General features: G+C 45.3%; 1 protein-coding gene and 1 long non-coding RNA gene across 2 annotated transcripts; one reads left to right on the top strand and one right to left on the bottom strand.

The window, feature by feature from the left end:
- Positions 1–141: 141 nt before the first annotated feature.
- LOC146983754 (homeobox protein Hox-B6a-like) lies at positions 142–3,338 on the bottom strand. Its single transcript, XM_085785193.1, has 2 exons — positions 2,352–3,338; positions 142–443 (listed from the first exon to the last, which is right to left on the bottom strand). Exons 1-2 carry the CDS (start codon positions 2,917–2,919, stop codon positions 157–159), a joined length of 855 nt encoding a protein of 284 aa, XP_085641319.1. The 5' UTR covers positions 2,920–3,338; the 3' UTR covers positions 142–156.
- Positions 3,339–7,756: 4,418 nt separating this feature from the next.
- Positions 7,757–10,787, top strand: LOC146983753 (uncharacterized). The gene is made up of 3 exons (XR_015036325.1): positions 7,757–7,899; positions 8,867–9,117; positions 10,671–10,787. It is a non-coding gene; the product is annotated as an uncharacterized LOC146983753 (long non-coding RNA).
- The last annotated feature ends 1,641 nt before the right edge of the window (positions 10,788–12,428 follow it).

Raw genomic sequence — 12,428 nt, 5'->3', positions numbered from 1 at the left:
TACTTTCCTCCAGGGTTTCCTCACCAGACAAACGTCTGGACTTTGAAACGGGGACAAGGAGGGATTTAACCTGCAAGTCTCTCCATCCATCCATCCATCCTCCTCTTCCTTTTCTATGTTTCTTACATCAGTTTATTTCTCTCCCCCTCTCCTCTTTCAGTTCGTCCGTTTCTCCTCTTCCTCTACTCCGTTCACTGTGGATGAAGAGGAGGAGGACGAGGAGGAGGAAGAGGAGTTGATCAGCTTGTTCTCCTTCTTCCACTTCATCCTCCGGTTCTGGAACCAGATCTTGATCTGCCGCTCCGTGAGGCAGAGCGCGTGCGCGATCTCGATCCGCCGCCGCCGCGTGAGGTACCGGTTGAAGTGGAACTCCTTCTCCAGCTCGAGCGTCTGGTAGCGCGTGTACGTCTGCCGGCCGCGTCTCCCGGGGCTACCGAAGGTCCCTGGGACAGGAGGACAGAGACACAGAGGAGGTTACACTTTAACCACACACACAGGGAGACAGTCAGCTGATTGGTCTGCTCTGTTCTACTCTATTCTATTCTATTCTATTCTATTATATTCTATTCTGTTCTGTTCTATTCTATTCTATTCTATTCTATTCTATTCTACTCTATTCTATTCTATTCTATTCTGTTCTGTTCTATTCTATTCCTTTAAACTTTGTTGAATTTGGTCTTATGTAGGCTTCTTTAACAGCCCATAATTTGTCCAATCATTATATAATTCACCTGCTCCAGATAATGACTCCTGCCAGACCAGCTTTTTTGTTGAGCTTTATTTATATGTAGGCTACTTTTCTATATAAATATCTATAGCCTATGTATATTCAGAGAATACAAAAAACGAATTGTTCCAGTTACGCACACAACACTACAACAACCACCATAATAATAATAACAAGTCTAATAAAAATAATTGCCTAATAATAGTAGTAACGATCATAGCTATATGAATAATGAAATAAATGAAAATAGGCAGAGTGAGGATAATATTTCAGACAGTATCCCCCCCCCCCGGTGTGGAGCAGCCTCCAGGGCTTTAGGCTCCTCTCCTCCTCACTAACACTGTTTGGCTCCAGTTGTAAACAAATCGCCACGTTTTCAGTTGAGCAGCTTGAGTTTCAGCATCGATCTGAGTGGTGGAGTATGTATGGAGCTGAGGGCACATGTCTAAATCTAAACATCCATAAATAAAAAAATTTAAAAAACCAACCCAGCTAAACCGGATTATGGAGGCGCACTCGGGATTTCTTTGCCACTCTGTTCTGTCTCTCTCCAGCTGCCATTTACGTCTTCAGCTGTCACTTAGAAGCCAGCGCTGCTTTTTTTTTTTAATTTATTATTATTCCTCATATCTTTCTCTGCAAAAAGGACCTGTTTCCAGCTCATCTGTCATAACCCGGCGTGCCCCGCGGCGCTGCGTGCACATGGAGCAGCGGCTCTGAGTTCCCCTTCACTCTCTCTACAGGCCGTCTCCTTCCGCTCCACAGACAGTAGACGCACACACTCGGGTTTGCAGAGCGGTAGCTCGGTCGTGATTTGAAGCTTAAGTCCTCACACAGCACAGACCATAAAACAAGGCCTCCTTATAAAACTCAAACAGGCCTAAATCAAATCATTTCCCCCCTTTACGCGTCTTACTTTCACTCCCAGCCCGGCAGCTTCCGCAGGCCTGATTGTAAGTCTAATATCTAATCTGACTGCTTATGAATAACAGTGTCTGCGGGGCAGGGTTAACTGTACAGGCTCCACAGGAGATAACAGGGGGAAAGTTGAGATTAAAAAAAAAGAAGCAGCTTGTGAAGCACGAGAGTTTATCAGCAGTTTGTAAAGAGAACACGTTTTCTTCTCCACTGACAGATGGAAACGGGTTTTGACATTTTTAGTTGATGTTTTGGTTCATGACAAGAGGAACGGTGGTGTAAATTGTAAATAAAAACAACGAGGGAATAAAATAGAGCCAGAAGAGACGGCATGCGTTCTAGTTTCTCCCTGCTGATCTGTCCCTGGATCAGCTCCTGTGCTGCTCTGACAGCCTGACTCTCCTCGCTCTGACTCGGTAGCGCCGGTCAGCAGGTCACGTACAGTAACAGGAGCTACAACCCAAACAAACCCGCTTTTTATGACGGATAATAAAATAGCGAGCACATGACTGACTGACAGGCCAACAAAAGGGGGATCATAAAGCAGAGCTGGGAAGAGGAGGAGGAGGAGGAAGCGGAGAAGGGGAAGACAGCAGAGAGAGAGAGAGAGAGGGGCTCGGAGCGGAAACAAACGTCAGTTTTATGACGGGATCATAAAATATGCACGAAAGAGGAGAAGAGGAGGAAGAAGAAGAGGAACACTCACCGTTGCACGCGTTCATCCGCTGCATCCAGGGATAAATGGGGGCGCCCGGCGACGCCTTGTCGTCCATGTCGCCGAACAGCCCCTTCCCACTCAGCCCCGCGCACTCCGCTTTACGGTGCATGCCGTCCTGGCTGAGCGCGAGCTGGTGCTCCTCCAGGCTGCACGGGTGATCCTTACTGTCCCGGTAGAAGCTCGTGGCCGCGGCAGCAGCCGCCGCCGCCGCCGCCGCCGCCGCTGTGGCGTAGTCACAGGCTCCGCTCGCGCTCCCCACCCCGACCCCCGCCGCCGCCCGGTGCCCCCCGTACGCTCCGTTGGCCGCCTGCTGGTAGTAGCTGGCCGCCGGGTACACGGCTTTCTCCTGGTGCACCCCGCCGCCGCCCGCACCGTACGCCACGGCCGCGGCGGCGCTGACCGTGGCCGCCCCCGGGTAGTGTCTGAGCTGCTCGGCGGCGTAGCCAGACGAGTACAGCGGGATCTGACCCAGGAACGAGTCCGCCGCCGCCTGGCCGCCTCCACCCGCGCCCGGTAGCGTCACCGGGAAAGAGGAGTTGACAAAATAGGAACTCATCGGGAGAAAGTAGTGAAGGAGACGAGAGAGAGAGGAGAGAAGAGGGGGAGAAGAGGAGAGAAGGAGAGGAGAAGAAAAAGAGGAGAGGAGAGGAGAGGGGAGGAGAGGGGAGGACAGGAGGGCACGAAACAAACACAACAACAAGGTTCACGCGCTGAAGAAGGAGGAGTAGAAGGAGGCTAACGGCTAACAGCTAACGGTTCTCCCTCCCGTCCTCCTGCCTTCCCTTCCCCTGCCTGCACTTTATGATTTGTTGTGTTTTATAGCCGACAGTCCGACGGGCTGCTGCTATCACTTAGTTTATCACAGATTGGGAGGAGGGGGTGGGTGAGGAGGCTGAGGGGTGAGACGGGGGTATCTGGGTGGCTGAGTGCCAGTGCGGGACAGAGAGAGAGAGAGAGAGAGAGAGAGAGAGGGGAGGGAGGGGGGGAGAACAAGGGAGAGTGTGTGCGTGCGTGTGTATGTGTGTGCGGAGAAGACGGGATGGGGTGACGAGGATATTGGGGGGGGGGAGGAGGGGGGAGACCAGCTGACCTCAGACTGACCAATGGGGAGCTTCTGTGTCTGGCATTCGTTCGCCCCTTTTCCTTTCGTTGGCGAGAGGAAGAGGTGGTGTGTGTGTGTGTGTGTGTGTGTGTGTGTGTGTGTGTGTGTGCCCCCCCCTCTCCTTTCCTATTTCCCTTCTTCAACCTCCCGCTCCTCTCCTCTCCTCTCCTCTCCTCTCCTCTCTTTTCTAATTCTCATTCAATCTCTCTTTCTAATCTTCCTCCGGTTCCCGGTGAGATTGCGCAATCACATCGGAATCCTCCGCGCGTAAAATTGATTCTTTCTCTCCCTGTGTGTCTTCCTCCTTCTGTTGTTGGACCCATAAAAAAAAAAAAATCAACTTAACTCGCACATATACACATACACACACACATACGCACGCGCGCCCTCCCTGAGAGAGAGTACGGGAGAGGGAGGGAGGGAGGGAGGGGAGGGGAGGGGGCGGGTTTGCTTCTGCACCACCAGAGGCAACCGAATAATAAAACACAGCCTATTCCCGGTGCTTTGCAGATAATACCGAGCGCGTTAAAATGAATTTGGAGATCGTAAATCACGGCCGGTATAACGCGTGCGCGCGCGGGTCATGTGTGTGTGGTCCGTGGCGCGTCTGTGGGTGTGCGGCGCGCGGAGGGTTTGCGAGTTGGCCGACAACACAACACGGGGCTGCGCGCGTCTGTAATTGAGGAGTTTGTACATTTTGTAATTGGCGGCCTATATTTGGGTCTGTGTGCAGATTTATGCCCCGTGCCTCCGGTGGGGAGGGGGGGAGAGGGAGGGGGGGGGGGGGCTGTTCCGACCACGGACGTTTTCATCGTGGTTCATTTCTCCACCGGATGAGTAAATAATAATCTAGCAGTGGGTTCTCCTCTGCATATAATCTGATATGTGAGCGTGTTAGTGATTGGGAAACAGCCCGGTATGGCTGTCCTTTCCTCGGGCTGGATGGCAGCTGAGTGCGGGCTGTGCGGTGCGGCAGTCGGGGTGGGTTTGATCAGTGTGCGCAGTGAATGATTGTTTTCTTCTCCCGGGACACTGATTAGGCTGAAATGCAATGAGAAAAAGAAAAGAAACAGTCCTCAAGTTTTCCACTTGTTTTTTGGCCCTTTTCTTGACACTGATTGCAGATCCGCCTCAAACCCTCCATCACTCCTCCGGAGGGGCAGTTATAGCACTGAGCTCAAATGATACAACCGCCCCGAGGAAGAGGGAGAAAGTCACTACTTTTCATATTTTACAAGTTTTCACTCACGCATCCAGCAATTAAAATGAGATTATTATGAGTTCATGAATAAATAATAGGCTACCATCATAATAATAAATTACAAAGCCGGCTGAGATTCCTTATATTTTAAACACCAATAAATACACATAATAAATGATAATACATGTGTGTAAATAATGATAATAAATTAAAAGTGAGTTCATGTACAAAAGTGTTTAAAGTTCAGCACCGATGTGAACAAACAGCTGTTATGCACCATGCTGTTTCATGTATTTAGACTTTATTATTCACTGAAACACTTGTTTTAGATTTTTTATTCAGAACCTAAACGGCTGAGAGTTTTCCTGAATATTTGACATGATAATATGAACTGTAATAACTTCATAACAAAGCACAAGCAGTTCCAGCTTATATACACATGATCATGTTATGTTGTCTTACACTGTGTTTTAGTACTATTACTGTGGCGTATTCTGTTCAACAGTTTTCTTAATAAATAATATAGAAATGATAGAAACACACACACACACACACACACACACACACACACACACACACACACACACACACACACACACACACACACACACACACACACACACACACACACACACACACACACACTTTTACTTTTACTGTTAATACTTCTCTAGGCTACTTTAGACCTACAGTAGCAATATATTAATCATCTAAAATAGTAATAAAGCAACATCAGCATTGATACTATTTTCTTTCACTTGTTCTCAGGAGAGAAAGGAGAAGAGGGAGGGAGGGGGGCAGAAGGGAAAGAAAGGAGCAGCTAACTCTCGGCCTGCTTTTCATTCGCACTTACAAACGGCGTATGTGTCGCCGAGGTCGTAAAATAATCGCAGCCATAAATAAGTCTCAGTCTTTGTGCCTTTCTCTGTTTCCCCTACAGGCTCGGACTTGTCTGCGTGGTCGAGCTGCAGACAGTCCGACTGACAAATAGAGACAAAGACTCTATTTTTACTTTTACTTCACTCTCCATTCCGCCATGTCTTCTCTCGTTTTTTAAAAGTAGTAACAGGGAGACAGATAATAAGTTTAATTCCCTTTCTGTTCAGGATCACACAGACAGATGGGGAGTCCCCCTCCACCACCCTCACCACCTCTCCCTCTCTCTCCCTCTCTCTCCCTCTCTCTGGCAGGACGCTGCGCTTCCTCTCCGCTTTGTGGGAACGGGAAGCAGCAGCTTTGTGTTGGAGCTGACTGTGGTTTAATCATTAATGAGAACTAACAGCAGGGACAGGACAGGCAAGGCCCTACAGCCTGGGACACACACGCACACACACAGGACGGTAATACTATTATTATATACAGCTACAGCCCGTATGCATTAGCACAGTCTTAACGTAATTGTGGCTTTGGCATCATATGAGTGGAAGCCGCCGTTCAGCAGCCTGCAGGGTAAAAATGACTTTCTGACAGAGGAGTGTCATATTCTGATTTATCCAGTTAGAAGCAACACGACTGTGTGGACAGTGTAAAAGTGGAGCTAGGTTTATGTAATTCTACACTGGACTGATGTAATGTTTCAAATGTGTTTAACACGTGTTGAATTGAATGGTATGGCTTGAAATTGATGGCAGCTGAGATTTGATGCTGCATCATGGAGCTGTGTCACTGTAGAGAAGGAGCCTAAGTTAACTCTAAATACCATGCTGTTGTAGATAATGCTTATGCAGCCTACTGCATGTGAATTATGTAACAGCGTGTATAAAAGGTGCAGGTGTACGCTGGCATTAAGTATTATCACATTATTTTCTATTCAAAAATAACCCTACATAGCCTGCACTTTAAAGGCCCCTATAATAAAAAAAAAATTGCATAAAATATGTAACCAAATAGAATTATGACAAGTTTTAAAACAATTAGCTCCCATTTTTTCCCTGTTATGTGAGGGTCTATGTTGTTGTGATGTTATGTAAAGCCCTTTCAGACAAACTGCTTGTAGAAATTGACTATTCAAATAAAATCGTCTTGCCTGAGCTGCAACCAAAGTGAAGAGCAGGCTAGTAGGATTAAAGCTAAAGCTACATTAGTAGCAACACATTAGGTTAAGTATTACAGCTAATAATAAACCTGAGCTAGTAGGCTAATAACTTCTTCACCGAGCTGCACTTGAAGGCAACAATGTGACTTAATCTCTGTAAAACTTTGACGCTGCGTGCAGCCATGCGCGAGCGGCCTGTTGTTGTTGTTTTTTTTTGGCCGTTGCAGGTGCGTGGTTGCACCGGAGGGTCGGAGCTCCACAGACCGCAGGAGGAGGAAGCTGAACCGGGGCAGCGCGTCCGGCTGGAAGGAGCCGTTTATGTTTGTTAAAGAGCAGGAAAGAAGAGAAGGAGCTGTCTGTTTACACTGTCCCTCTGTACATTCACATAGCTTACTGTAGCAGAACCAGACTTGGACCTTACTGCCTGCCGTAGGTAAACGCTTAGTAAAAAGAAAAAAGGATAGGTTGCTGTGCAGCTGCAAGAGCGCATACGCACTAAGGTAAAAATAAAAATACATTTTACATTTAATCTTACAGTGCTTATACGCATAGCCTTTACACAGTAATTCATATAAGTAAAGTAAAGTACAATAATTAGAACAAAACAAACAATATTATAGTTCTACAAACAAAAACAAAACTATTTTTTGGTTTTGTTTATAGAAACTATAATATTAAAACTTTTTATTTACATTATTAAATTAACTTTTCTAAGCAAATTATTATAAATACAGTTAAAATACTCCTAGACTACCAGTGCCCAATAGCATTATTATTTATTACAGTAATTTGCAAAATCAATATATAAGAGTTAAAGTGGACAAAAGAACAGGCTGCAACACTGACGCAACATGTTCAGGAGGAGAACAGATATTTAACGGTTTTCTCAGCGTCTCCACCAGCTGGGAAATGACACATAATAATAACCCCGCGTTATGTATAAAAATATAAACAGTTTTCATTTGCCATAGAATGATACCTGCACGTGGTTGGTTGCTTTTTTCTTTCTTTTTTTTTTTTTGAGTTGTGCCTTTGATTCCCCTTCGCAGTAAATCAGAGCAGCGGAGCGGCGCTGGAAGCAGCTGAGCGGCTGAAGGAACTCCAGGAATCTGAGAAACTCTCCAGATCTTCACTATCCACAATTAAAGCACAAGAAGTCAGGCCGCTGCTTTATGGCTTTATGACTCTTTTTCACCTCGTGAGTGTGTGTGTGTGTCTCTCTCTCTCACTGTCTACGTCCATGTGTGTGTGTGTGTGTGTGTGTGTGTGTGTGTGTGTGTGACCTCGGAACTTTTATGGCTTTATGACCGTTTATGACTCCTTGTAAAGTCCGAGGAATGGTGACGAACTGAAAAACAGGCCTACAGCAAACAGCAGATAAACAAATATGCTGCGGTGCGCACGGGGGCTGGGGGCGCGCGCATGTACACTCTCACACACTCTCACACACAAACTAACACACTGTACAGTTCATCTGCGGTTCATATCAGCCTGCAGTGCTCAAACCGCCTGCATCTCACTCAGTATTATTAACAAGCATTGTGAAATAATTAACTGTCCATGAAATTAAACCTTCGCTATTTATTTGACACACACGCGCTTTTTCTTTTTCCCTTTTAGTCACAACTGCGTTTGAAGCGACGAGGAGGAAATAAAACCTGAAAATGTTAAATATCCCTTCATCGACAGAGCATGTAAGAAAAATAAAACTTTAATTCCTTTCTGTATTAAACATTAAATGTACACGCATATTTTTGTTTAATTAAAATAGGAGAATAGTACTTTATTATAAATTATACACACAGTAACTTAACGAAAATACATTCAGAATCACTGGAGTAAATCTTTTTGAAACGCTCCGGGTCGTTTTTGTTCCAGAGTTAAATAACTTGAAGCTTTAAAACACTGTGGCCTTAGATCACCAGCGCCTTTAGATGTATAAAAGAAGAAGGAAAGTGAGACTTGATATTTACAATGTTCACGTAGAGACACGCAGCTCGGTGTGGCCTCTGGAAACCTGCGTGTGTGTGTGTGTGTGTGTGTGTGTGTGTGTGTGTGTGTGTGTGTGTGTGTGTGTGTGTTGACCGACCTCGAGTTAATGACCAACCGACAGAAAGTTCCTGACCAGTGCTTTTTCTGTGTTTTAATGTATTAATCGTTTCCAGGCAGCGCGAGCCGCGATGACTCTGTCCTTCACGGCACCGTGAGCTCGTGCCCCCGTGGGGTCAGTTCACCGGACTGTTACCGGTGGGGCGCGAGCCCCTCGGCCTCATGAAGCAGCCCCGGGACGAGTTAAACATTAACCGGGCGGATGAATGCAGCATCACGGGGAGGGAGGTTGTTGTTCTCAAACTTTCTGCTACAGACTAGAGGAAGGAGCGGACACGCGCACACGCAGGCGCACGAAACCGCCTACGTAAGTGAACTTAACAAGTCAACAGAAATATTAACACACACAACCCATTCATTTTTATAACAAATTTTAAAATGAGCACACTTAACTTATTATTACACTTACATATTATTATTGTTATTATTATTATTACTGGTCTATTACTGTTGTTATTAATCTGTTATTACAATATAAATCTTTGTATATAGTCATGTAGCACACACACAAACACACATTTATATATTTGTGCACTGCACACAGCTACAGCTGCACACATACAGTACACACTACACACACACACACTTAATGTAGGCTGTTAAATATGGAATTCCTTTCGATCATGTTTAATCATAATCTGACTACAGAGAAAATCCAATCGAGGTGTTGTGATGTGGAGGGATAGGGGGGTTGGAGGTTGGAGGGGTGGGGGGTGGGGGGGGGGGGGGGGTTATTGATTTTTCCATCTGATCTTAATGCTCTGAAGATGATTGTGAATGCCGGATTAAAGTCCGATGATGCTGGGCCTGTAAATTAAACACAACCCCCCCCCCCCTCCACACGGCCCTGTCAGATGATCACACGCTCAATGAAGACACCCACACCCGGTGCATGTAGCTACTTTGTGTGTGTGGTGTATATGCTAAAGTCAGAGAGCAAAGGACACACACACACACACACACACACACACACACACACACACACACACACACACACACACACACACACACACACACACACACACACACACACACTGCACCTAAAGGCTACACATAAGTAATTACGCGCAGGCGCACACTGGAGCCTCTGGTTGTCTCTGTTTATCGACAACGACCCCGGACTAAATTTTACACCCACAGCCCCTGTTTCCTTGGGCACAACGCGCATGCACGCACAAGCACACACACACACACACACACACACACACACACACACACACACACACACACACACACACACACACACACACACACACACACAACATCCATTCTGTGTGTTCCTGTGCGCGCATGGCTTTGTCCATGCATCATTCCCCACAGTGTAACAGCAGCCAGGCCTAACCTTGGAGAGAGCAGACCGCTCTCTTTCTCTCCATGCCACAAATCTCTCTCTCTCTCTCTCTCTCTCTCTCTCTCTCTCTCTCTCTCTCTCTCCGTTCACATCAAAGGCAGACGGAGGGAAGCCGACAAGCCGCGAGACAAAAGCCAAAATGTTCTCCCCTCACACATAAACACTCCCGCCTCTCGTCAGCGCTGCTCTGCTTTCATTCCGCACAAGGCAAGAAATTAAAGTCGCAGGCACATCATCAGTTTGTCAACAGCTAATACAATACAGTCCGCGCGCACGTCCACACACACTCACGCGCGGGCTCGCCCTCCATCGCTGCCAACGGCGCATCACACCTCTCAACTGCGACACAGACACATTCAACAGGAAACATAGCGTGCGTTCATAAGAGTCCTTGACGAGTGGACATTCCCACGAGGAAGAAATGTGTGTGTGTCTATGTGTGTCCATGTGTGTGTGTGTGTGTGTGTGTGTGTGTGTGTGTGTGTGTGTGTGTGTGTGTGTGTGTGTAGGTCTGGACGTTTGTCACTGTTGTCGACACGACGCTAGATGGCACCAGAGTATGGCGGCTTGGAGGAGGGAGGCTCAGCCCGGACAGGAACAGACCAGCGGCTACAGACCAGCACCTCACACTTCACTCTGTATAGTAACATGTTACCATACACTGTTTTATTTTTAGTTGAAATTAATAAATTAATTAAATGAATGAAAATACTAAATAGTTTTTATAGTCTATGGAAATATTATATTTATACAAGACAAGAAATTAAAGTTACTATTATGTATTTCTATCTATCTATCTATCTATCTATCTATCTATCTATCTATCTATCTATCTATCTATCTATCTATCTATCTATCTATCTATCTATCTATCTATCTATCTATAAAGGTATGTAGATATATAATTGTACTGATGGAAAAAATAATAAATAAATAAACAAATATGGAAATAAATGTTCATGTGTTATGTACCATGGTAACTATCCAGATGGCTGATGATATAAATGACCTGAGCTCTTCACTGCAGATAATTTCAGAGCCTAAAATAAAACACAAGTCACCATCACTGCTCTTGTCATAGGGGTCAACGACAAATAGTATAATAATATTCGGGAATAATGTTCGTCATTATTATAATGCATAATTGTGCGTAATATATGAAGTTTTCCCACACACATGTACTGTAAACAGACACGATGCCAATAGCAAGTGAATGGACAGTTTAGAGCCAGAGTGAATGGAGCTTCTCTCAACTTTCGATATTTCCATCTGTTTATTTCTATGTGAGACTAGATCTTCTAAAACAAGATTCATACATTTTTAATATTTATAAATCTTATTCATAAATGTGTTTATTCATAAATGTGTGTATTCATAAATAATATGAAATATTTAATAAGGTCAATATTAAACACGTAAATCTGAGCCGAGCCGGCGTCACAATGTGTTTCTTTGTTCTGACTCTTTACGTAAAAAAGAAAAAACACGTTATGTGTTTGAATGAAACATGAGCGCGTTGAGCGGAGACGTGTTTGTAGCAGGGTGGTGAAGGAAGGAGCTGCTTTCTAAACATTCAGTTCATAAACTACAGTTAATATCGTTTCTGAGCTGATTGCTAAGAGCCTGTAGCGTCTTCCAACGTGACAGAATAATGTGTGTAAAGCTGCGCGCAGCTGCCAGCAGCAGATATTAAATACCATCTTAACGCCGCGCGCGCTGACATAAAGACAGTGGAACTACTGAGGTTTTGCAGAAACGTAAAATAAGGACGTTCTTGTGTGCAGCGTGAATAGGCCACTAACTCCAATACAAACACACTACATCACGGTTATGGCTAACTTAGCGGGCCGATAGTTAATACTTAGTGCAATCAGAGTATAAACCAAAGCACATACTTCCACTAAGACTCATCTAAGTAACATTATTATGTGTTTTTAATCCTATGGCAGCCCTTATGTATTTGTTTATTCATATTTTACAAGGAAAATAAAGAGGTAGCCTATAATAACTTAGAGCTTAGATAGTGATTTATTAGTTTTGGAAAGAGAGAAGTGATTTCATTGATATCAGTGAGTCTGTGCTGTGGAATTCTCCTGGTCAGAGATCTGCAGTCCGCCATGTTCCAGCAGAGAGAGGAAGCTGTCTGAGCATCAGAGGTGAGACTGATATTCAGCAGAAAGTGTCGACGCTTGTCCGCAGTCACTTACACGGTGAGGGAGCAGAGGGGGAAAGGTTGAGTCTGTGTGTGCCTGCATGTGTGTGTGTGT

This window comes from Trachurus japonicus, chromosome 8, assembly GCF_045865225.1.
Source record: "Trachurus japonicus isolate A0001 chromosome 8, Traja_1.0".
NCBI lineage: Eukaryota > Metazoa > Chordata > Actinopteri > Carangiformes > Carangidae > Trachurus > Trachurus japonicus.
The sequence above is the reverse complement of the archived record's forward strand: the minus strand, read 5'-3'. Positions and strand labels throughout refer to the sequence as shown.